The 26,751-nt window shown below is 41.3% G+C and overlaps 1 protein-coding gene across 3 annotated transcripts in view; it reads right to left on the bottom strand.

Annotated features, from left to right (window-relative positions):
- Positions 1–14,800: 14,800 nt before the first annotated feature.
- The window catches only part of PHACTR3 (phosphatase and actin regulator 3), a 238,390-nt gene continuing 226,439 nt past the window's right edge, over positions 14,801–26,751 (bottom strand). For 2 of the 3 annotated variants that reach the window (XM_067708625.1, XM_067708626.1), the window contains exons 10-13: positions 22,899–22,960; positions 21,729–21,869; positions 19,845–19,921; positions 14,802–17,837 (exon numbers count right to left, since the gene is read on the bottom strand). In XM_067708625.1, the coding sequence (XP_067564726.1) occupies positions 17,822–17,837; positions 19,845–19,921; positions 21,729–21,869; positions 22,899–22,960 (296 nt within the window). In that variant the 3' untranslated portion in view covers positions 14,802–17,821. Of the gene's footprint in view, positions 17,838–19,844; positions 19,922–21,728; positions 21,870–22,898; positions 22,961–26,751 lie in introns of all 3 variants that reach the window. The other variant, XM_067708624.1, reaches the window with a different exon arrangement.

The following is a 26,751-nucleotide window of genomic DNA, read 5'->3' as shown; positions in this document are numbered from 1 at the left end:
TCTCTTGCCCTCTCTCCTCTCCTCAACTTTATCCACTAGTTCATACCCCTCATTCCACAACCTGAACATCACTTGAGAAGTATAATCAAGGTTTAAATTTATGACTACATATTTCTTTTTTTTTTTTTTTTTTTTGCAATACACGGGCCTCTCACTGTCGTGGCCTCTCCCGTTGCGGAGCACAGGCTCTGGACGCGCAGGCTCAGCGGCCATGGCTCACGGGCCCAGCCGCTCCGCGGCATGCGGGATCTTCCCGGACCGGGGCACAGACCCGTGTCCCCTGCATCGGCAGGCGGACTCTCCACCACTGCGCCACCAGGGAAGCCCTATGACTACCTATTTCAAGTGGCTACACAGCATTGCTCAGTAATCCTTATTCTGCCCTGTTCAACTGCCTTCACCATGTTTCCAGAGTATTACTGTATATCAGTACCTCCTTAATTCGTTACCTTTTAGGGGATGGACTTACCTCATACTTTCCTCATCTCTTCTCCCTAAAATCTAACATGTTACCTGCATCAATACTGGCATTTCTGATTTCTCACATGTTCCAATGGCAGAATAGCCTCATTAGTTCAGGACAATCTAATACCCCTGGCTAGTGCTCTGAATCCTGTTGTCTGACTTCTCTCTACTGATGTGTATAGCCCACACTTATTTTTATTTACTTTTATTTTTTAAAAAGGACTTTGACAACAAGTTCCTCTTTAACTGCTGCCCTCCCTATGTAATTCTCTACTCACCCTCACACAGAACGTATCAAAAGAATTTTCGCGAGTTACTATCTCAACCCACTTCTTATTTGCCCCTTACCTACCTCCCCTCAGTCCAGCTTCTGTCCCTACAATTTCACTGAGATAGCTTTTATCAAAATCACCAGTTATTTTACCAAATCTTATCTCTGTGTACTTCTCACGCAGCTTCTCAGTACCATTCCACAGTTAAAAACCCCCTTGGCTGGCACATATTTTCCACCCTTTCTTGGCTTATTTCTGGCTTCCCTTAATAGGGGGCTCAATCCTAGTCTATCACTTCAATCTATACCTTCTCCTTAGGTAATTTCATCTTTGTATTGATGACTTCCAAATATAGAAACATGCTGACCTTCACTTTGGACATTAGAATGTCATATACACTACTTTATTGATAGTTTTAATAAACATCTCAATTCTCCAAACAACTCGATTTCTCTCTCAGCAGCAGTCCCTCTCACCACCAGAGAAAAGAAAAAATAAACCTGTCCTTCCATCTTAGTAAATGTCACTTTTATCCACCCAACTATTCAAGCCAAAACCTAGAAGTAATTCCTGATTGCTCCGTTTCTTTTGGCCAGTTAATCAATCAACAAGTCCTGCAGATTGTACTGCCAAAAATATGTTCTACATATGTATACTTTCTGTCACTTCCACTGTCACTACCTTTGACAGTGTCAACATCATTTCTCACATAGACAATTTCAACAGCCTCCTAAATTGCTTTCCAGTGTTCATACTTGCCTTTTTACAACCCTTTATGCACTTAGCAGCCAATATGTTCTTGCTAAATCATAAATCATACCATGCTTCTGACTCCGTATGTAAAACTCTCCAGTGAAAATACATTCTTAACCAATGGGTCAAAGAAGAAATCACAAAGGAGATTAGAAAATACTTGGGGACAAATGAAAATGCAACACATTCAAAGCAGTGCTCAGAGAAATTTACAGCTGTACATTTATATACATTAAAAATGAAGAAAGATCTCAAATTAATAACCTAACTTTATAACTTTAAAGAACTAGGAAAAGACCAAACTACACCCAAAGCTGTCAGAAGGATGGAAATAATAGATATTAGAGTTTTTTTAAAAAGAATAGAAAACAGAAAATAAATAAAACCAAAAGCTGATTCTTTGAAAGTTCTTCATTAAGTCTTAGTGATGCAAACACAGACAGCTGAGTGGGTCTTTTATCTCCTGCCAGGACCCTGACTGACACCCCAGATGACACAGAGCCTGCCTGCCCTGCCCACTTTTCTCTCCTCACAGCCTCCTTAGGGAGACTGAGCTATTATGTCCATCCCACACATCGTGACTCTTCCTTTGCCAGGCTGAGGCCCCCTCCTCCCTCCCAGAACCATCTTTGCCAGTCTTATGGCTAATAAAGACCTGGGTTTTACCTGCACCTCTCCTCCCTCTGCCCTCACTCCAAGAGATGAGACAGATCACTTCTCAGTCAGCAAGTAGGCGACACCCGTGGGCACACACATGGTGGGAGGCATAGGCATGGCTCCGAGCTGGCTGCCTTCCCCCCTTCACTCACCCCCAGGGCTCCAACCAGGAGTCCTGTCTGGAAGCTGGAACTGGCCAAGGGCCACTTGAGTGGGACAGGGAGAAGAAAAGGAAGGCCTGGGGTGAGGAGAGGGAGGTACTTGCTCTGAGACTGGGTCCTCTCTAGACCTTTGCCCTCTTCCCCCACCATCGCCTCCCTTTGGTTGAACGGCCCTGAACCATGCGGTCAATATTGTCGGCAGCCCAAGGCCAAGTTTGCACAAAACCCATGTGTCCTTTGGGAAACGTGATGCCAGTGTTCGTGTATAACCCCCTCCTATCTAGGTCTGAGGTCCTTGGAAATGGAACCCTAAAAGGAGAAAATCTGGAAGACACCTCCTGGAGTACTGCAAATCTGAGCCATGGGGCTTCATGAGCAAACTTATGGAAGTTATTATCCCAACTTTGACTTGAGGAAGTCATCTAAGCAGAGAATCTAAGGAAGTCTTTTGGTGGCTCTGCCTCCCCCCACTTCCACCGCTGTCTCCCACCCCCAATTCCCCCCTCCCCCAGATCTAACCTCCCTCCCTCCCTCCCTCCAACTACAGCTTCAGTCCCCAGGGCCAAGACTAAGGTGACAAATGAGGCACTTGCCTTGGGGGCAGAATTTTAAGGGGATGCCAAAAAAATTCATCAGTCAAGATAAATAATATCTTAATGCAATATTTTAAGAAATCAAAATCAATGCCAAAAATCCAAGATGAACAAAATAGCAAATTTTAAAATAAACTAAATTTAGAAAGGGGGAAAAAAGTTGATTCTTTGAAAAGATCAAGAAAATTGATAAAACATTAGTTAGACTGCCTAAGAGCAACAGAAGACTAAACTTTCTAAAATCAGAAATGAAAATTGGGAATATTACTACTGACCTTACAAAAACAGGATTACAAGAGAATTATGAACGACTGTATGCCAACAAATTAGACAGCTTGTATGAAATGGATGAATTCTTAGAAACACTAACTACCAAAACTGATTCAAGAAGAAACAGAAAATCTGAACAGACTTACAACAAGTAAAGAGATTTAATCAGTAATCAAAAACCTCCCAGCAAAGAATTCTACCGAACATTTAAAGAAGAATTAATACCAGTCCTTCTCAAATGCTTCCAGAAAACAGAAGAGGGAACATTCCTAACTCATTCTATGAGGCCAGCAATACCTTGCTACCAAAGTCAGATAAAGACGTCACAAGAAAATTACAGACCAATATCCCTTATGAATATAAATGTAAAATCTTCAACGAAATACTAGCAAACTGAATCCAGAAGCATATTAAAAGGAGTATATTTAATGAAGGAGTTGAAAGATCTGAACACTGAAAACTACAAAACATTATTGAAAGAAAGAAGACCTAAGTAAGTGGAAAAGACATCCCATGGTCATCCCATCCGACTGCAAGACTTAACACTGTTAAATGGCAATACTCTCTCAAGCACTCTACACAGTTAATGCAATCCCTATCAAAATTCCAAGCCCTTTCTGCAGAAATGAAAAAGCCAATCCTAAAGATCACACAGAAATGGAAGGGACCCAACATCGCAAAACAACGTTGATAGAAGAATGATAAAGTTGGAGGACTCACAGTTCCCAATTTCATACTTACTACAAAGCTAAATTAAAACAGTATGGTACCTACAGAAGGGTAGACATAACAGAGCAATGAAATAGAATTGAGAGTCTAGCAAAAATCCTATTCATCTATGGTCAGTTGAGTTTCAAGGTGGTGCCTGGAAACCTTGGCAAGGGTGCCAAGACCATTTGGTGGAGAAATAATAGTCTCTTCAACCAATGGTTATGGGACAACTGGATAGCCACATGCCAAACAATAAAACTGGACTCATCCACCTCACCTTACACCATATATAAAAATTAACGTTAAATGGATCAAAAACCTAAAAGTAAGAGCTAAAACTATAAAACCCGTAGGAAAAAAACATAGTAAATCTTCATGACCTTGGATTTGGCAATGGATTCTTAGATATGACACCAAAAACACCAGCAACAGAAAAAAAATGTAATTTGGACTTCATCAAAATATTTTTTTAAAAAAGGACTTCTGTGCATCAAAGAATACTTTCATGAAAGAAAAAAGAACAGCCTACAGAATGGGAGAAAATATTTGCAAATCATATATCTCATTAGGGTCTAGTATCCAAAATATACAAAAAATACTTACAGCTCAACAACAAAATGACAATCTGATTAAAATATATGGGCAAAGGACTGGATAAACAGTTCTCCAGAGAAGACATACCAATGTCCAACAAACACATGAACATATACTGAGCATCATTAGTCATTAGGAAAATGGAAGTCAAAACCATAATGAGATCCCAACTTTATACCCGCTAGGATGGTTAGAATCAAAAAAACAGAAAGTAAGTGTTGGCAAGGATGTGCAGGAATTGGAACGCTTGTGCATTTCTGGGGGAATGTAGAATAATGCAGCCACTCTGGAAAACAATTTGGTGGTTCCTCAAAAAGTTAAGCAAGGGGGCTTCCCTGGTGGTGCAGTGGTTAAGAATCCGCCTGCCAATTCAGGGGACACTGGTTCGATCCCTGGTCTGGGAAGATCCCAGATGCCATGGAGCAACTAAGCCCATGCGCCACAACTACTGAGCCTGCGCTCTAGAGCCTGCGAGCCACAACTACTGAGCCTGGGCACCACAACTATTGAAGCCCGCACGCCTAGGGCCTGTGCTCTGCAACAAGAGAAGCTACTGCAATGAGAAGCCCGCGCATCGCAACAAAGAGTAGCCCCTGCTCGCCGCAACTAGAGAAAGCCCGTGCACAGCAATGAAGAAGCCAGTGCAGCCAAAAATAAAATAAATTTTTTAAAAGAAGAAAAATTGTACAATTAAAAAAAAGTTAGACAAGGAATTATCATATGACTCAGCAATTCCACTCTTAGTTATATACCCAAAAGGATTGAAAACAGATACTTAACAAATACTTTTGTAAAAGAATGTCCACAATAGCACTATTCACAATAGCTAAAAGGTGGAAACAGCCCAAATGGCCATCAGATAAACAAACATGTAGTAAATCTATGCAATGGAATATTTTTCAGCTGTAAGAGGAAGGAAGTATTGATTAATGTTAGTGTGAATGAATCTCAAAAGCATTAGGCTAAGTGAAAGAAAATAGACACAAAAGGTCACATATGATTCAATTTACATGTAATATCCAGGAATTATAAATTCATAGAATCAGAAAGCAGGTTAGTGTTTGGTAAGGGGAGAACGAGGAGTAGCTACCTAAAGGGCATGGGGTCTTCTTCGGGTGTGATGAAAATGTTCTGGAACTAGACAGAAGTGGTGGCCGTATGACTTTGTGAATGTATTAGATGCCACTGAACTGTATTCTTTAACACTGTTAGTTTCATGTTATCTCCTTTTCACCTGAATTAAAAAACAACAACAAAGAACCTCTCCAGAGGTTTTCTGTGCCCGTAAAACCCAACCTTTATATCATGGCCTAAAAGGCCGTACATGAGCTAGCATCTGCCTCTTTCTTCACTCTTATTTCCTACTCCTTTCTTCTTGTACAGTATACTTCAAAAATTCTATGGGGACAGGAACCTTGTCTACCTTGTTCATCACTATTTCCAGAACCTAAAAAGAGTGCCTGGAAAAGCAGGCTTGCACAGTGTGAATAAGTGAGTGAACAGATGTAGTGTTTCTAGGGAGGAATTTGCTAAGTACAGAGAGGGCCAATGTGCCTCCTAAAACTCTTCAGATCCTCAGATCCCGTATAATGTTGGTATTTCTATTAAAATTGATAAAGTATTAGTCAACCAGCCATATGAGCCATCTATTATGTGACATGTACTGTGCTCAGCTCTATATACAAAGGTAAGAAATGAACCCTCTCCTTGTACTTGAAAATGGTATCTATCTGTTTTTAAAGCGGTCATGTAGAATCATATGGATTTCTTTTTTATTGGCACCTTTGAAGAATTGTGTAGGCAAATCAGAGGTACACAGGCTGCATTACCAAAGACGATGTCGTATTTGTAATGGTTAGTTTCTGTTTTTTAAAAACATATTAGGTCAAGGGGCTTCCCTGGTGGCGCAGTGGTTGAGAGTCTGCCTACTGATGCAGGGGACACGGGTTCGTGCCCCGGTCTGGGAGGATCCCACATGCCACGGAGCGGCTGGGCCCGTGAGCCATGGCCGCTGAGCCTGTGCGTCCAGAGCCTGTGCTCCGCAACAGGAGAGGCCACAACAGTGAGGGGCCCGCGTACCGCAAAAAACAAAACAAAAAACAAAAGAACATATTAGGTCAAAAGAGCCAATGGAAATATTCTAAAACAACATCTAGAGGGAAATAACTCAATATTTTTTTCAGGAATACAAATGTGTTGAATGAGATCTATATGTTGTACTATCTTAAACTGTAGATAATATAATTTTGGTTTATGCTGTGATAGCAATAATTTGAAATAAACGGAAGTTGGAGCACTGTCACACTAATGACACATGTGCCTTTAATACCAACAGGGCCTGTGTTAGTTTTACCTAACTTGATGTGCATTCTACGCACGTCAAATAACTACTGTCAGTGTGAGCTTATGAGTCTGAAATTTGTAACAGATTTATTAAAATTTCAAGCTTATTTAGAAACAAAATTAACTGTTTGTTCTGTGTAATTCAACATTTTCTATTATATATTTATTTAAAAGTTAAAAAAAGTTTTTAGACCAGGAGTTGGCAAACTCTTTTTTAAAGGGCTATACAGTAAATGTTTTAGGTCAAAAAGGTAAATTTGAGGGTATCATGTAGGTACTTGTTTAAACATGTCAAATGTAACCTTTTAAAAATGTAACAATTCTGGGCAGGAGACGCTAAGGCTGCTGCTGCCGCCACCAACGGGCCTGTGTGCGAGCACGTCACTATCCACACCCCTCTTCCGGGGAGCCTGTGCAGCCCGCCACTGCCAGGTTCCTGGGATCCAGGGACAACTTCCCCGGGAGAACACACGGCGGGACTCAGGCTGGTGCAACGTCACGCCGGCCTCTACCGCCGCAGGCCCGCCCCGCATGCCGTGCCCCTCCCTCCCCCCCGGGCTGAGTGCGCCAGAGCCCCCAAATCAGCGGTTCCTTTAACCCTGTCCTGTGTGAGCAAAAACAGACGCCCTCCAGCGACATACACGCAGAGAGGGGCCAAATCCAAAGCTGAGCCGCTGGGAGCTGTGAGAACAAAGAAGAGAAAGGGAAATCTCTCCCAGCAGCCTCAGAAGCAGCGGATTAAAGCTCCACAATCAACTTCATGTACCCTGCATCTGTGGAATACCTGCATAGACAACAAATCATCCCAAATTGAGGAGGTGGACTTTGAGAGCAAGATCTATGACTTTTTCCCCTTTTCCTCTTTTTCCGTGTGGATGAAAGACTCTTGGAGCTGCAGCCAGGAGTCAGTGCTGTGCCTCGGAGGGGGGACAGCCAACTTCAGGACACTGGTCAACAAGAGACCTCCCGGCTCCACATAATACATGATATCAAACGGGGAAAATCTCCCAGAGATCTCCATCTCAACACCAGCACCCAGCTTCACTCAACGACCAGCAAGATACAGTGCTGGACAACCTATGCCAAACAACTAGCAAGACAGAAACACAACCCCACCCATTAGCAGAGAGGCTGCCTAAAATCATAGTAAGTCCACAGACACCCCAAAACATACCACCAGCTGTGGACCTGCCCACTAGAGAGACAAGATCCAGCCTCATCCACCAGAACACAGGCACTAGTCCCCTCCACCAGGAAGCCTACACAACCCACTGAACCAACCTTAGCCACTGGGGACAGACATCAAAAACAACGGGAACTACGAACCTGCAGCATGCAAAAAGGAGACCCCAAACACAGTAAGATAGCAAAATGAGAAGACAGAAAAACACACAGCAGATGAAGGAGCAAAATAAAAATGCACCAGACCTAACAAATGAAGAGGAAATAGGCGTCTACCTGAAAAAGAATTCAGAATAATGATAGTAAAGATGATCCAAAATCTTGGATATAGAATGGACAAAATGCAAGAAACAGTTAACAAGGACCTAGAAGAACTACAGATGAAACAAACCATGATAAACAACACAATAAATGAAATGAAAAAGACTCTAGATGGGATCAATAGCAGAATAACTGAGGCAGAAGAACGGATAAGTGACCTGGAAGATAAAATAGTGGAAATAACTACTGCAGAGCAGAATAAAGAAAAAGAATGAAAAGAACTGAGGACAGTCTCAGAGACCTCTGGGACAACATTAAACGCACCAACATTCGAATTATAGGGATTCCAGAAGAAGAAGAGAAAAAGAAAGGGACTGAGAAAATATTTGAAGAGATTATAGTTGAAAACTTCCCTAATATGGGAAAGGAAATATTTAATCAAGTCCAGGAAGCACAGAGAGTCCCATACAGGATATATCCAAGGAGAAATATGCCAAGACACATATTAATCAAACTGTCAAAAATTAAATACAAAGAAAGCATATTAAAAGCAGCAAGGGAAAAACAACAAATAACACACAAGGGAATCCCCATAAGGTTAACAGCTGATCTCTCAGCAGAAACTCTGCAAGCCAGAAGACAGTGGCAGGACATACTGAAAGTGATGAAGGAGAAAAACCTGCAACCAAGATTACTCTACCCAGCAAGGATCTCATTCAGATTTGAGGGAGAAATTAAAACCTTTACAAACAAAAGCTGAGAGAGTTCAACACCACCAAACCAGCTTTACAACAAATACTAAAGGAACTTCTCTAGGCAAGAAACACAAGAGAAGGAAAAGACCTATAATAACGAACCCAAAACAATTTAGAAAATGGGAATAGAAACATACATATCGATAATTACCTTAAATGTAAATGGACTAAATGCTCCCACCAAAAGACACAGATTGCCTGAATGGATACAAAAACAAGACCCGTATATATGCTGTCTACAAGAGACCCACTTCAGACCTAGAGACACATACAGACTGAAAGTAAGGGGATGGAAAAAGATATTCCATGCAAAAGGAAACCAAAAGAAAGCTGGAGTAGCAATTCTCATATCAGACAAAATAGACTTTAAAATAAAGACTATTAGAAGAGACAAAGAAGGACACTACATAATGATCAAGGGATTGATCCAAGAAGAAGACACAACAATTGTAAATATTTATGCACCCAACATAGGAGCACCTTAATACATAAGGCAAATACTAACAGCCATAAAAGGGGAAATCCACAGTAACACATTCATAGTAGGGGACTTTAACACCCCACTTTCTCCAATGGACAGGTCATCGAAAATGAAAATAAATAAGGAAACACAAGCTTTAAATGATATACTAAACAAGATGGACTTAATTGATACTTATAGGACACTCCATCCAAAAACAGAATACACATTTTTCTCAAGTGCTCATGGAACATTCTCCAGGATAGATCATATCTTGGGTCACAAATCAAGCCTTGGTAAATTTAAGAAAATTGAAATTGTATCAAGTATCTTTTCCGACCACAACGCCATGAGACTAGATATCAATTACAGGAAAAGATCTATAAAAAATACAAACACGTGGAGGCTAAACAATACACTACTTAATAATGGAGTGATCACTGAAGAAATCAAAGAGGAAATTAAAAAATACCTAGAAACAAATGACAATGGAGACACAATGACCCAAAACCTATGGGATGAGCAAAAGCAGTTCTAAGAGGGAAGTTTATAGCAATACAAGCCCACCTTAAGAAGCAGAAAACATCTCGAATAAACAACCTAACCTTGCACCTAAAGCAATTAGAAAAAGAAGAACAATAAAACCCCAAAGTTAGCAGAAGGAAAGAAATCATAAAAATCAGATCAGAAAGAAATGAAAAAGAAATAAAGGACACCATAGCAAAGATCAATAAAACTAAAAGCTGGTTCTTTGAGAAGATAAACAAAATAGATAAACCATTAGCCAGACTCATCAAGAACAAAAGGGAGAAGACTCAAATCAATAGAATTAGAAATGAAAAGGAGAAGTAACAACTGACACTGCAGAAATACAAAAGATCATGAGAGATTACTATAAGCAAATCTATGCCAATAAAATGGACAACCTGGAAGAAATGGACAAATTCTTAGAAATGCACAACCTGCCAAGACTGAATCAGGAAGAAATAGAAAATATGAACAGACCAATCACAAGCACTGAAATTGAAACTGTGATTAAAAATCTTCCAACAAACAAAATCCCTGGACCAGATGGCTTCACAGGCGAATTCTATCAAACATTTAGAGAAGTGCTAACACCTGTCCTTCTCAAACTCTTCCAAAATATAGCAGAGGGAGGAACATTCCCAAATTCCTTCTACAAGGCCTCCATCACCTTGATACCAAAACCAGACAAGGATGTCACAAAGAAAGAAAACTACAGGTCAATATCACTGATGAACATTGATGCAAAAATCCTCAACAAAATACTAGCAAACAGAATCCAACAGCACATTAAAAGGATCATACAAAATGATCAAGTGGGGTTTATTCCAGGAATGCAAGGATTCTTCAATATACGCAAATCTATCAATGTGATACACCATATTAACAAATTGAAGGAGAAAATCCATATGATCATCTCAATAGATGCAGAGAAAGCTTTCGACAAAATTCAACACCCATTTATGATAAAAACCCTGCAGAAAGTAGGCATAGAGGGAACTTTCTTCAACATAATAAGGGCCATATATGACAAGCCCACAGCCAACATCATCCTCAATGGTGAAAAACCATTTCATTAAGATCAGGAGCAAGACAAGGTTGCCCACTCTTACCACTCTTATTCAACATAGTTTTGGAAGTTTTAGCCACAGCAATCAGCCACAGCAATCAGGAAATAAAAGGAATCCAAATCGGAAAAGAAGAAGTAAAGCTGTCACTGATTGCAGATGACATGATACTATACATAGAGAATCCTAAAGATGCTACCAGAAAACTACTAGAGCTAATCAATGAATTTGGTAAAGTAGCAGGATACAAAATTACTGCACAGAAATCTCTGGCATTCCTACACACTAATGATGAAAAATCTGAAAGCGAAATCAAGAAAACACTCCCATTTACGACTGCAACAAAAAGAATAAAATATCTAGGAATAAACCTACCTAAGGAGACAAAAGACCTGTATGCAGAAAACTATAAGACACTGATGAAAGCAATTAAAGATGATACAAATAGATGGAGAGATATACCATGTTCTTGGATTGGAAGAATCAACATTGTGAAAATGACTCTACTACCCAAAGCAATCTATAGATTCAGTGCAATCCCTATCAAACTACCACTGGCATTTTTCAGAGAACGAGAACAAAAAATTTCACAATTTGTATGGAAACACAAAAGACCCCGAATATCCAAAGGAATCTTGAGAATGAAAAACGGAGCTGGAGGAATCAGGCTCCCTGACTTCAGACTATACTACAAAGCTACAGTAATCAAGACAGTATGGTACTGGCACAAAAACAGAAAGATAGATCAATGGAACAGGATAGAAAGCCCAGAGATAAACCCATGCACATATGGTCACCTTATCTTTGATAAAGGGGGCAGGAATGTACAGTGGAGAAAGGACAGCCTCTTCAATAAGTGGTGCTGGGAAAACTGGACAGGTACATGTAAAAGTATGAGATTAGATCACTCCCTAACACCATACACAAAACTAAGCTCAAAATGGATTAAAGACCTAAATGTAAGGCCAGAAACTATCAAACTCTTAGAGGAAAACATAGGCAGGACACTCTATGACATAAATCACAGCAAGGTCCTTTTTGACCCACCTCCTAGAGAAATGGAAATAAAAACAAAAATAAACAAATGGGACCTAATGAAACTTCAAAGCTTTTGCACAGCAAAGGAAACCATAAACAAGACCAAAAGATAACCCTCAAAATGGGAGAAAATATTTGCAAATGAAGCAACTGACAAAGGATTAATTTCCAAAATTTACAAGCAGCTCATGCAGCTCAATAACAAAAAAACAACCCAATCCAAAAATGGGCAGAAGACCTAAATAGACATTTCTCCAAAGAAGATATACAGACTGCCAACAAACACATGAAAGAATGCTCAACATCATTAATCATTAGAGAAATGCAAATCAAAACTACAATGAGATATCATCTCACACCAGTCAGAATGGCCATCATCAACAAATCTAGAAACAATAAATGCTGGAGAGGGTGTGGAGAAAAGGGAACACTCCTGCACTGCTGGTGGGAATGTGAATTGGTTCAGCCACTATGGAGAACAGTATGGAGGGTCCTTAAAAAACTACAAATAGAACTACCATACGACCCAGCAATCCCACTACTGGGCATATACCCTGAGAAAACCAAAATTCAAAACGAGTCATGTATACCAAAATGTTCATTGCAGCTCTATTTACAATAGCCCGGAGATAGAAACAACCTAAGTGCCCATCATCGGATGAATGGATAAAGAAGATGTGGCACATATATACAATGGAATATTACACAGCCATAAAAAGAAACGAAATTGAGCTATTTGTAATGAGGTGGATAGACCTAGAGTCTGTCATACAGAGTGAAGTAAGTCAGAAAGAGAAAGACAAATAGCGTATGCTAACACATATATATGGAATTTAAGAAAAAAATATGTCATGGAGAACCTAGGGGTAAGACAGGAATAAAGACACAGACCTACTGGAGAACGGACTTGAGGATATGGGGAGCGGGAAGGGTGAGCTCTGACAGGGCGAGAGAGAGGCATGGACATATATACACTAACAAACGTAAGGTAGATAGCTAGTGGGAAGCAGCCACATGGCACAGGGATATCGGCTCGGTGCTTTGTGACCGCCTGGAGGGGTGGGATAGGGAGGGTGGGAGGGAGGGAGACGCAAGAGGGAAGAGATATGGGAACATATGTATATGTATAACTGATTCACTTTGTTATAAAGCAGAAACTAACACACCATTGTAAAGCAATTATACCCCAATAAAGATGTTAAAAAAAACCCCACAAAAATACACACACACACACATACACACACACACAAAGAAAGAACCAGTACAACTCAAATGAGCCAACAATAAGACATTTGCATGGAAAATTAATGTCACAATGTTGTACAAATACACAACTCCTTGAATGCCTAAAGTGAAGAAGACTGAGAATGTCAAGTGCTAGCATGGATATGGAATAATGGAACTCTCATTCATTGTTAATGGGAATGCAAGGTGGTGCAGCCACCTTGGAAAACAATTTAACATGTATTAAAAACTTAAACATATATTTAGCATATATCCCAGAAATCCCACTCTAGATAATAAAAAAAAAGTAACAATTCTTAGCTTGCAGACCATTAAAAAAAAAAAAAGTCAGATTTGGTCTGTGGGCTGTAGTCTGCAAGACCCCTAGTTTAGAAGAAACATTTTGAAGATCAGATCTCTGTTCTTTACTACAAAATTTATTCCTCAATTTATCTTACTATAGTGATTTAAATCAATTTTGCATTAGTAGATGTTAATGATTATGTTAAATAACTAATATAGCTAACATTTCTTGATTTTCCTATTTCAAACATACTAAAAAATAAATAAGCATTGTTGCTAATGACTTATACGTCTTACCTGGATCACAATTTAACACGATGTTGGTGCAGGTTTACGACACTTCAATTAAATGGAGCTGTACAATGGTTAACTGTTCCAGAAGAACACATGGGAAGGGTCACGGAAGAGAGAAAAAATTTTGCAGCATTAGTATAGCCAGGCAGAAACTTAAATACTAAACTCTACAGACATCACTACAGAGACTCAAATGCCACCCAATCCTGATACCATAGATGCCCAGCACATCCTTGAGGGGGTAATAGACTGTGGTTTTCGTCTAGCATTTAATTCTTCCTTAAACTGGCAGTCTAGGGTGACGAATTCTGCTGTCTCTCACCTCAGGGCCTAGGGTGAAGCTCTCCAAGTTGCTAGAGATATTTCTTCAGCCATTCCATCAGCACCACCTAATAACAGCTAACCCAGTCAGAGTTATCATATGTGAGTTCATATTTATGTCTAGGTTCATTAACATATTGAATTAAAATGTAAGCATGGAAGAATCATAAGTGCTATGAATAAACACCTAAAATAGAAGTCTGAGCAATGTAAAAATTGGAGCAAACTGTTAGGTCCTTCCTGACAGGAAGGACCTGAAGTCAGTTTGACTTTCCGTAAGTTCAGCTGTTTATGAGCATCTTCTGAGATGTTTCTTTCACGTGAAAAACTCTGAAAAAAAATTTTGGAAAAAAAAACTGGGTAAATGGGTATTGGAATAATGTGGGACTAGTAATTTTAACAGTATAATTAGAATTTTGCATTTCTGCACTTTGCTATTGAAGAACTGTGTATATGTAGCTAAAAACTGACTTTCAAACTTCCAATATATATTAGAATAAATTTAGACTTGTAATTACCATATATTTCCACACGGTGGACCTCTTGATGTTAGGTGTTTTTTAATCCATTTCTATTGTCCAAAAATTACATAATATAATTTTAAAGCCCCTTTAAAATTTTTGAAATGTACTTTTTTTTACAAAGTCATACAATGTACTGTTCTCCCTATCATACTGGCTTAGAACTTGATGCTTCGAAACGTGATTCAATTTCCTGTCACAAAATTACCAGTTAAGTTTTTAAAGTCTTTTAAACTCCTTAAAAGCAATTTCTTTAATGACTTAATTTTGTTTACTTTAACAGTCATTTTATTTTGTTAAAATAAAAATAAGTTATAAAGTCAATGCACAAAAACCGCATTAATGACTACTACTAGTAGCACTCATGAAGAATTCTTATAATTCAGATACTATATCTGATTGTTATGAATAAGAAAGCAGAATTGTTTTCTCTAAGTCTTCAGGCTCCTAAGAATATAAACTTTCTCTTCAAATTTATACAGCATATTTAAATTCATATACATATGCATGTATATCACCAGTACCATGTGATTTATTAATTGGTTTTTAATTTTGTTCCTCCAACTAACCAGGATGAGAGAGATTTGAGATGCCATGTCATATACTTATTTAGTGCAGGATTCCATACACTTAGTAGGTGCAGAGTAAATACACGTAGTTGATTCACAGTTTTAGGTTATCTCATCCTCTGTAATACCTGCTAAGAACATGAAATATGGAAATACAATTTAGGGAAAGAGTTTATGATTAATAAAAATACAGTGATAGAAGTTAGATACCATTGCAAATATTTTGATTACAATGAAAATGTTTTCTGGTTTTATGATATCTTAGAACCCTTGAGTCTGGACCAAACCAAAAAACCCTGCTTTGGATATCTTGTATTTTATCGTAAATTTTTAATTTTATTTATCTATTAGTTATGGGTCTTTACTTGGGCAAAAAACCCTGAACATGTGTCCCATCTATCAGACTATCTCTGACTATAGCTGCAGTTTAGTTATTTTCTAAGCACGGATCCTTTTTGCTTCAGGGGCCAGAATGATTTCTAGAATAAGGGAAACTTTTTCCTTTCTTTGCTTCACAGTAAGCAGTTATATGGATATTTCTAGGTGACGGAGATTGAAATCTTATTTTTACAGTCTGGCTCCAATTAATATTTTAAATTGAATAAAATATAAAATAGGGAGCTAATATGTACTTAAAATAGAAAATAAGTATTTTGGGGGTTGACTGGCCACAAGTAACAGCTTATGTATAAAAGAGTACACACATATATATATTAAATATACAATATATATACATACACATAAATGCTTATAAAATTAAGGGATTGGCTTCTCATTAGAAAGGATTTAGATATCATTTCATAGACACAGAAATTGAGGCTCAGAGAAGTCAAGCGATTCACAGAAGGTTACACAGCAAGTAAGAGGTAGAGCTGGAATTTTTCTACCATACAGTGATTTCTTATAAAAGACCCCAATTCCACAAACTGACAGTATGTTTGCTGGCATCTAGGACTGATCACAAGTCCCTTAGGACCAAGTGCTACCACAAGGGTTGAGCAGTTTCCACGGGCGCCTGACCTACTGCAGCCTTGAAGCAGCAGAACAGGAAAAGTCAAGGAGAGCAATGAGGTAGCTTGAGCAGTGAGAAGTCACAGGCGAGGTTCGGCAGCTCCAGGGCTACCTGGCAACCACACCCGCGGTGGACAGACCTTGCCGGGCACTGTGCTGGCACTTCAGCCACTGTCCCTCCTTTATCTCATTTAGAGATTACAGTAGTGTTGTGTGTGTGAGAGAGAGAAAGAGAGTCTGGGGCGGGGCGGGGCGGGGCCGGGAGGGGGTGGGAGAGCTTCCTGAAGAGGAAATAAATACCTTGCTGAATGGCACAGAGCTGGGATTTCGGCACAGGTTCAGCAAGATCCCAAAGCCCTTATCCAAGCACTGTGCTCCCTGCCTCGATGGACCAGGAGGGAGGGCTCATTTTCACGAGGATGCTTACTCGAAGGCCAAGTAAAAATGTATTTCAGGGAACATTTATTTTTATTTAACTTACTTTCCCCCTTTGTGCCAATATTACCTTTTACATTTGTGCCAGGGTAGGTTTCCTCTTTATGATCTCCACTCCAGCTAAACCTTTGTCTCTTATAACAGAGTTTTTAATAATGTTTGCAAATATGAAATTAAAAATACTCTTAAAGAGGGCATAATTTTCCTTTTGGTAGAATTTTTCAACAAGTTATTACTTATTTCTAGGTTCATTACTGAATGATACATAAACTTAAATTAACTTGAAAAGGATAATTCGATTTTCTAAGGCACAAACCACGTATACTAACAGAATTTACAAAACAAAACGCACGAGAAGTTTGAATTCTCCTTTATGTGTTTGGCTTCTGATGGCTCAAAAGTAGTAAAATTGGACTCGTTTCACATCCTGTTCTAAAAAATCTCTCACCCCAACCCCAAGAAACTGTAACACCCAGGTTAATTTCCTGCAATGAGTAGTCATTTAATTAAAGAACAAAATTAACAGGAATGAAAATGTTGCAGCTGCATTTTTTGTTAGACATTATATAAAAAAAGAATAATACAGTAAGTCATTTTGTATGACACGAACTTAAAGAGTTCTCAAATTAACTGTGATCAGAATAAAAACGTCTTTTCCACACGGTACTGAAGACACTGCGTACACGTCCCTCGGTCGGAGCCTCGGCGCGGCGACCCTGCACACGCACGCGGCCGTCCCTGGTCACACCGCAGAACTGCAAAACAAGGCGGGAAGGCAAACAACAGTTTTCTTCTGGTCGAGTTACTTGGGGTCTTTACTGACCCCAGCAGTTCACACTCCTCAGACACCAGAGAGTGAAGAGTGTCCTCTGCTGGTCCTCTTACAGGTGAGTGTGGCCAAGATTTCACCTGTGTGGGTCCTGCTCCTCGCACAAACACAGCAGGGAGTCGTGAGCTGAACTTCAGGAAGGTTCCCTGATGAATGTTCAGTGTTGGTATCAAAAAATTAAACACAATTCTTCTCAGAAGAAAATCTCTATGGCCTGTGGAATCTAGAAATTACAAAAAGACAAAGCACTTAAGGTTATACATTTCTAAGTTAAAATTGCCAAAACCTTCCACAAATAATTCTGTTGCTATAAAAGCTTTGCGCAGGTCCAACGGGTAAAACGTGAGGATGGACCTGCCTGGATTAAAGTAGTGTAAAGCCTCAGACGGCGCCCACTGCTCGGGCCCCAGCCATAACCCAAGAGGAATCAGATGCTGAATTCTTAAGCCTGCCTAAAACTTAGTTTGAAAAATGCTAGGTAAGCCCTTGAAGTACACAGAAAGAGCAGAGCTTTGCTAAATCAGTAGAAATAATGAATTGATTAATACAACAAATTATTGGATATTACAGTAGTAGAGTTATAGTTTTGTTCTTGTAGAGTTGATAATGTGTTTGTGGCAATGTTTAACGCACTTAAGAAAATCTCATGTGACTAAAAATATTGTTCTCACTTTTAAAAGTTGACATTGAATTCTAAAATGTGTTGGTATAAAAATCATATTTCAGGGACTTCCCTAGTGGTCCAGTGGTTAAGACTCCATGCTTCCAATGCAGGAGTTGTGGGTGTGATCCCAGGTCAGGGAACTAAGATCCCACTTGCCACACAGTACGGCCAAAAAAAAAAAAAAAAAAAAAATCGTATTTCCTGTTGTCTAAGTTTTGGGCTCACTCTTAAAATTCTGTCCTGTAAGAAAGCTATCAAGGACTTATGAGAAAAAAATACATATCTTTAGTAAACATCTCTTTTAATAATGTATAATGAAAAATGTATTAAATATTTTGAAACTACCATACATAGAATATGTAGTAATTATATCTTTTTTTAACACAGAATTGAACATTAAAAATAACTCTGAATGTTTTACAGAGAACGTTTATTTCCTAAACATTTTTTAGTGTTTTGAACACTCAGAAGTAAGGTGATTTATTCCTGCCCAAAAGTATGCCAGTCATGGGGGGGAAACAAATCTTTTTAAACAAACTATTTACTTGTTTCATTTTTTTCCTGCTCTTCCAACCTCCTCTTCCTCCCTTGATATATACAAAGTAAAACTATCGTGTAGGAGGGAATTCTGTGTGCCTGGCTTCTCTTCTACAGCCACAGTGGCTCACAGAGTGATCTTTTAAATAACAGGTGCAGTGGCCACTTTGTGAGGAACAGAAAAGGAAAGGAATCCATTGTTTTAGTTTAAGCAGTATCTCCGTTCAGGGTTTCCTTTCTCTTTGTATGTGGGGCCTGAGCATCTCTAGACCAAGGGAGAAACGACAGAGCAGCTGGCACAGTTGAAGGCACGTGGCATCACAGGCAGCCTCTTTAGGATTAAAGGGATGTGAGAACTTCATCGTGACTTGCCACGGCCGTGGACAAGAAGGGGAAACGCTGGAAGGATATGCAGCCAACGAGCCCTTCAGCATCAGCAAGACACCCTGTGCCACTTTTGTTTATGGTCACGTGGACAGAGAGTATATCCCCCTTGTGTGAAAAGTCTTGATTATGGAAGAATCAGTCAATATATCCCCACTGGAATATAAGCTCCATGAAGACCGGACCCTCCATTACCTTATTTATAGTTGCATTCTCAGCACCAAGAATGGCACATAGTGATACTCAAATATTTGCTGAGGAAACAAATATATAAATGTTTGTATAAATAAATCAGGGAGTTCTATCAACCAGGGAGTTCTGAATATTAGAGAAGGGGAATTAAAGATATAGGCAACGTACATTCAGTGCTTTGCGACTAATTTCCTTAAATATACATTAACCACTTAAATAAAACAACGACCTGTGTAATACTGTTCTACATACCACCTTTCACCAAGCCCTGTAAGAAACCACGGGAATGAACAGCACTTTCAATTGAGTTGCATTCTGTCTGTTCAAGACAGTTCTCTGCAGAAATACTGAATTTTTTTACCTGAACACACAGTGCTTTCTGACATTTTTTTCTTTTTAAATAAATACCATGTTATGTAAGTATCATGAAATCCACACAAACAGAAATCTGACCTTGTCAGATGCTTGCTTGACGCATGTACCTCCATTTCATTACTTTTGTATTCATTCAGTTCTTTACGAATTGCTGCCTGGAATTTAAAAACTGCACATTATTTTTCAGGACATTAAAAAGTTAACGCAGGAAATGAGTATCATGGTTATGGATTGACAGCCATTCCTAATACTTGCTGGCTTTTGTTATTTTGTGATAGATTAAAAAAAACCTTTTGTTCGGCATTTAGACGTTTACCTACTCATTTTTATAGTCCTACCAAGCTAGTGCATAGCTGGTATTCTGGAAGTGTTTAGTGAATTTATTTGCTGTGCTGGAGTAGGACGATATCCACCCTCCCCCCGCCCCACCCCCGCATGGCACAGCATAGATGGATCAAGCACATGCCTAGGGCACTTATAACGTCGGAACCTCGAAATGATGAGTGAAGTTCAGCTTTTGGTGAACTTACTTGGAATTCAGCAATTAGATAACCTAGAAACAAGTTATTCTAACTTCAGAATACATTTTTGTTTTGTGTCATTTGAGAAATAACCTTGCCGTTACATGTGGGCGAGATGTGCATCTCAGTCTTTTCAGGGCCTCTCATCTGGCCCTCCTCCAGCTTCCCAAACCCACTTTCATTGTGTGCTTCTCTCAGATAAACCCTCCAGGACCAGGCCAGACAAAAACATCAGACACAGCCTCCGGGGCAAGGAAAGGCTTTGCGTCAAGTATGTAGGGACGTACTACTCCCAGCTCTGCTGCCAAAGATGCCTGAATTCTCCCTTCACGGCTGGGAGATGCTCCTCTGAGCACATCCACCACAGGCAACAGAGAGGGTCAGTCCGACTACAGCCTGTCCGCATTTCTCCAAGTGCCCGCAATGCTTACGTGCATTCACTTATAACCTCACGGACTCACACTCAGCATATGAAGAACGAGGAACAATTAGCAAAGTCAGCAAACTCATTGGCTGAACGTATTATGTTCCTCTTCCGAAAGGCTTTAAGAGTTCTGAAAATCACTAGAGGCGGGAAGGTAGGAGAGACTGTGTAGACAGATGCTCCTGGGTTTAAGTTCTGCCAGTCGATAGCACCTGACCCCAGACAAGCCTTACCTGTCCCAGCGTCTCCTGGCACCTGTTCAATGGCACCTCTACGGGGATAATTACAACACCTCTCTCTTTGGGATCTTTTGGAGGATTAAATGAAACAATAGCTGGCAGGCTGGGCTCAGTACAGGGCAGCGTGAGGGCTCGGTGGGTGTTAATTTCCTCTGCTTCACCCCTCAGCCTCTGCCCCACCGCCTCCTTGCTCTCCCCGCCCCTCTGACCAGGAGGTCCCCAGAGACACCTCAAACCGGACCGGCCCAGGACAGAGCCCAGAGCTGCCTCCCTCTACACGGGGGAGGGTCTCCTGAGGGCCTCTCGCCTCTCCTCCCTTCCTCATCCCCACTGCGGCTCACTGTTTCAAACAATGCCATCCAGCTCTTTTTTGCCAGCCTTCCCTATTCTGAGTTGTGCCCCAGATCGGAGCTTATCAACTTCACATTCTGGACACCTGGGGCTGGATCAGTCTCTGTGCGGGCCGTCCTGTGCACTTCCGGGTGGTAGGCTGCATCCCTGGGCTCCACTCAACAGACGCCAGTAGCACCGCCCCACTGGTGACAACCAAAAATGTCCCCAGACGTTGCCAAATGTCCCTAAGGGCAAAACCATCCCCTGGTTGAAAACAAGACCCGAAATCTGGGTTGTATTTGTGAAAGCAACATCTGGTCAGGCTCAGCCTTGACTGCAACAGCTGACGGCGCCCACTGTCCAAGAATAAACTCCCTGGCATGACACGATTTGCCCTTCTTTCATACATGCACCCCCGGCCAGCGCAGACAGGTCTGTTCTGCACCTTATCTGCTGCCGACAGTCTTGTCCAGGGCTTGTCTGCCCGCCTGTCGTAGTCCTGTGCTTTCGCCACCTCCACGTAGTCACTGAATCGTATCAGAATTTTTCTGTCTCTCAGTTCATCAACCGTGGGTCTCTGATTCAGCTAAAATAAAAGATAACCATAGTTAGGTCTCACATGCCAAACTAGCTTTCCTAAAGTACTCTGAACAAACAGTACCCTTGTACAAATAAATATAAAAGTCTGAAACTGTGAAATATAATCCTAATGCAAAAAAAATCTCTAATGGGAAGGGCTTAAATTATACACTCTTAAATTACAGCCTCCTCCCCTTAACATATCCCATCAGGAGCACTCACACCCCAGGAGGCTAGCGGCGCCCTGTTCACAGCACAGCTCAAGGAAAGGCTGATGAATTAACTTAGGAAAAATTTCACAGCAGCAGCTGCTTCTTTTCAACTGTCATTAGGCAGGATTTTACCAAAAAAGCTTCTGATAAAGTTGAAATGCTAAATACTACTACTAGTGCTCATAACTCAAGCTCAGGAAGGATATTCTATTAACTTCAAGCAAGACAAGATTTCATTATTATTATTATTATTACAGAACATAGTAGGAAAGGATAACACCAGATCACTTGAATTTAGAGATAGTCAGGGCTTTAAAAGGAGATCAAAGTTGATAGACTTGCTACCTATGTTGGCCATAGTACGTTTTGACTTAACTGTCTGAGCCCCAGATACAAACCCTTGAGGCTAATAAAGTTTTCTGCAGTCAGGAGCTTCTAGACAAGTGAAAGGTAACCGACACACTGATATCCAGGCACTCTTTCCTTAAGCACTGTGTAAGGAGCTCGAATAAATGAAGAGCATGCCCAGTCAACGTCTGACTTCCTGGAAACAGATGGAAATGTCATCTGGGCTGCACGGCCACGCCACGCTCTCTGGTGCTAGGTAAGGACATCGTCCACAGGCATGTCGGTCACGCGGGACGTGGCAAAAGGCACTGCTTTTCGAGCATCTAGTAAGTGAGTTCACTGTTACCCCAGAAACCATCACTCGTTATCACAGAGCAAGGCCCTGTATCGCCCATCCCCGCTGCTACAGAAGCAGCTTTTCTCTATCCACCTTTTCCCCCTTAATATTCAGGACACAGGTGCTTAAATGATAGTACCTTTCTTGTCAATCTCTGCTTGATTTCTCTTCTTTCTTCCTGCTCTGTCTGATCATTCCTTTCTGTGAAAGATTAAAACAAAAAAAAAAAAAGGAAAAGAAAAGAAAAGAAGCAGGTTGAGACTTTCTTCTTTTTAGCAGGGAAGTGTCCTCAAGATCTGCATACTTCTGGAAGCTAAAGATGTAACACAAAGGACACCTGGTAGGTGACACTTTTCTCCACATCACAGTTTGTTTTATCTCTGCTTTGCCAATTGCTGCTCAGAAGATTATGGTCTCACTGTCCACAGAAACACTTGTAGAAGGGAAGCTTTGCCATGGTCACAGCCTGGTTCTCCTGGACCCTTCTCTGTGTCAGAAATAACCGCACAGATTGACGCTGGGCATTTATTTGCGGGAGAAACAGGAAGAGGCTCTCTCTCCTAATCAAATATCATCTCTCTCTCTGTATATTTACATTTAGGGACACAGACAGCAGACAAAAATAGTTTTACTAGGACAAGTTACATATATACTCATACATATATATATACATATATATATATATATATGAATGATTGCATATTAATAGGACTGTCACTGCTTTTTTTCTTCCCCCTTTTCCACGTAATAGGTACACCTACTTTCAGCCAACCAGCATAAGGTAAGGAACATTCTCTTCAGATTCTGGGCAGCATGTGCCTGCTTGGAATTCATATTTTCAGGGTGTATTTCAAATCCAAACATATCCAGGAACCCAGCTGACTCTCCACTGCAGAAGCAAGATGCATGACCTGCCGTTTAAAGGGCCCTTAGTCTTTCACCAAAATTGGCTTTGCCTGGGGAGTGTGGCTATTAACATGCAAGCCGTGCTCACACCTACACTTGGGAGCTAAAAATGGAACAGAATGCTGAGATGTAGCGTAGAACGGACGCTCTGCCCTGGGATACCAGATAATGGATGTCCTATTTCTGGCTCTCTCTGTTGCTAAATAAAGCCTCAGGTCCCTGGAGGGGGCCCAGAATTCCTCTCCTAGAAAAGGGATCTCATCTGTCAGCTCTCCTGGAAACACCGCCAGGTCTGAGAAAGGAAAATCCTGCGACTTGCAGTTAACATGAGCTCACATTACCTGCCTTTATCTAAAACATTTCAAACATTTGTGCATTTGGGGGATTTGGTATATGGGCGTTTAACATACTAGCCATTGTACTTTTCAGTAGTTTTCTTTAAAAAGGATTCATCTCGCATCTGGGTGTTTTAGAAAAGGAAACCAAACCCTGTTATGTTCCTGCTTCTTAATCCATGTGAAAAACCAGAAGAAACCACAGTTATAAGCGCTAATCAGAAAGCTGATAATACAGTTAGAAGAAACTGAAAGTACCACATAGAAGGCCAACCATGAGGGATTTAAATGATGATATGAAACGAATTCTTCAGATGTCTTAAAAACAGGCCGTGAAAAAATCCCAAGTACAGCCTCCATGTGAAAACACTGAAGCAAGATCAGATCTTTCTGTTTTTTAACTCGTGAACAACACATCAGCTTCATTACGAGTTCATGAGCACAGCGGGGGCTTCAGAGAGCTGAGCTTTGGGTGCCCGGCGGGGTCCCTCTCAGGGCCAGGCGCTCGGTGAGGCACCAACTCCAAGATGTCCTTCCTCAGAGCCTAAGCCACAGATTCTCTGAGCTCCCCTCAGCGATGGGTTTGTGGATCTCATTCTCAGACCCAGAAAGCCCGGTGCCTTATACAAAACAAGGGAGCCATGATCGGAGTTTCCACACCCAGATTTACTGGGAATAGTGCCGGTAGCTTGGACAGTCACACATGTGTCCCCTGTAAACAGTCAGAGATGCACCGCTGCTCCTAAGGCAGTGGTTAGAGCGTGGACGACGAGCCAGGCCACCTGGGCGTGAACTTCAGCTCCATCCCTTTGCCAAGACTCAAGTTAAAAAGTTGTAGTACCTCCTGGGGTCTAAGCTTCCTCGCTAGGGAAAGGGGGACAGCCGTGCGAACCTCACAGCTGTGCTGTAACAATTCAATGGGGGAACACAAGCAAGCACTGCGTACGATCTAGCAGAGTGGGCCCAACGCGGGATGATCAGTTTTAATATCATAGCATATACAGGGGCCACCGTGTCTTACGCTGTTGTACCCACAGATGCACAGGCCCAGTTCCGAGCGTTCCTCTGACACGATCGCAGTTAGTCATGAGCTCCCCACTTGAAGGGGAGCAAATACAATGTGATGATACTCTGCGCGTTGATTAAAAGCCGAAAATGCAGTAAGTGCGAGCCGGTGTCAAGGGCCTCAGAGGATGACATCCTAGGCTGGACCAGCTACAGTCAGTCGATTCTCACCTCCACGGAACAAACAGCCACCTCAAACCAGCGGTGAAATTCTCAAGGACCGTTGCCCAGGGCATTCGAGAAGCTTCCGGCTAGGGATGGACCTGCCTGCTAGATGGCGAGGGAGGGACCACCAGGGCCACAGGGGTTAAGCCTGTTTTCCTGCCCCTGCTGTGCCCTGAAGGTGAGCGCCATCAGCTCCCGGTGTCCACCTGCCATCTCTGCTCACCAAGCACCAGCTCTGATATTCAGGCTTCCACGTCTATGTGCAAAGACTGACACAATTAGAAGCACTTGCCGGTGGGAGGGCCTGGCCGTCCGCAAGACCAGAGAGGAGGTCACCACTGACGGGAGAAAACGGTTTCTGGGAGAAAAGCCTCTGCCGACTCTGGGCAACAGACCAGTCTGAGGACAGCACTGCCCGGGCCTTGAACTTGCCCCATTCAACTCTTGGATTACTACTTCAGGGGCACCTGTGACTTAGGAACTTTATAAGTAAGTGATGTAATTTTTTAAAATTCAAATATTTGGTAACAAAGAGCTTTACATCTCTAGTTGCCCACTTGATTAAGCACGTTAGCAACGAAAAGCTTTTCTTGAAATCCTCAGAGGTGGCCTAGTTCACGTAATATAGTAGTTTCCGTATCTTAAGTTTAAAAAATAAAACACAGAATTCTTTTTTTTTTGGCTGTGCCACGCGGCTTACAGGATCTTAGCTCCCCAACCAGGGATCGAACCCGAGCCCCCTGCAGTGGAAGTGCAGAGTCCTAACCACTGGACCGCCAGGGAAGTCCCTAAAACAAAGAATTCTTAATCGTAGGGTTTAAATATTTCCAAGTCTATAAAGGAGGGAGTCTTCCAGGCAGTTAATAAAGGTGCGGAGGCAAAGACAGGGGGAAGGAATCAACAGGACGCGGCACCTGGACCAGAGGTTCTGCTGTCTACTTTGTGACAGAAGGTCAGCCTCGGGACCATCTTAACTTTGTAAAAAGATGTTCATGGGATGAAAAACCAAACTCAGAGAATGTCTGCAGTGTTCATCCATAAAGAGGGGAGAAAATGAAAATATTTTTAAAATCTAGGCCCTTAGAAGATACTTTTTGTAGAAAATGTCTCGCAAACTAAAGTCTGTTGACCAGATACACAAGAAGTATGTGAGAAACACTTTCCAAAGGGTTGTACCACCCAAATCATCAATGGCTTTAATGAGATGGGACAGTGTTCGCTACATCGTGGAGGCTATCCCTGGACACCGGTGTTCGGCACATGTCACAACCGCACACGTAACTGGGGAAGCCCAAGGGGTGTGAAGCCAGGAGGGAGGGGCCTGGAATCGCGGGGTTCTAAGCCACAGGCAACGTTTCCCAAGGCTTCTCCGTTCCTTCGAGCTGCTTTATGCCCCAGCTGTAACCACCAAGGGGCGAGTCCTTCCCTGGTAGGATTTATACATTGTCCACACCTGCCTGTGATGTCCCAGACTGCCAGGGACAGACACCTGCTTGAGACCCAGCCTGCAAAAGGACATGG

Source organism: Pseudorca crassidens, chromosome 15 (genome assembly GCF_039906515.1).
Source record: "Pseudorca crassidens isolate mPseCra1 chromosome 15, mPseCra1.hap1, whole genome shotgun sequence".
In the NCBI taxonomy this organism is placed as follows: domain Eukaryota; kingdom Metazoa; phylum Chordata; class Mammalia; order Artiodactyla; family Delphinidae; genus Pseudorca; species Pseudorca crassidens.
The sequence above is the reverse complement of the archived record's forward strand: the minus strand, read 5'-3'. Positions and strand labels throughout refer to the sequence as shown.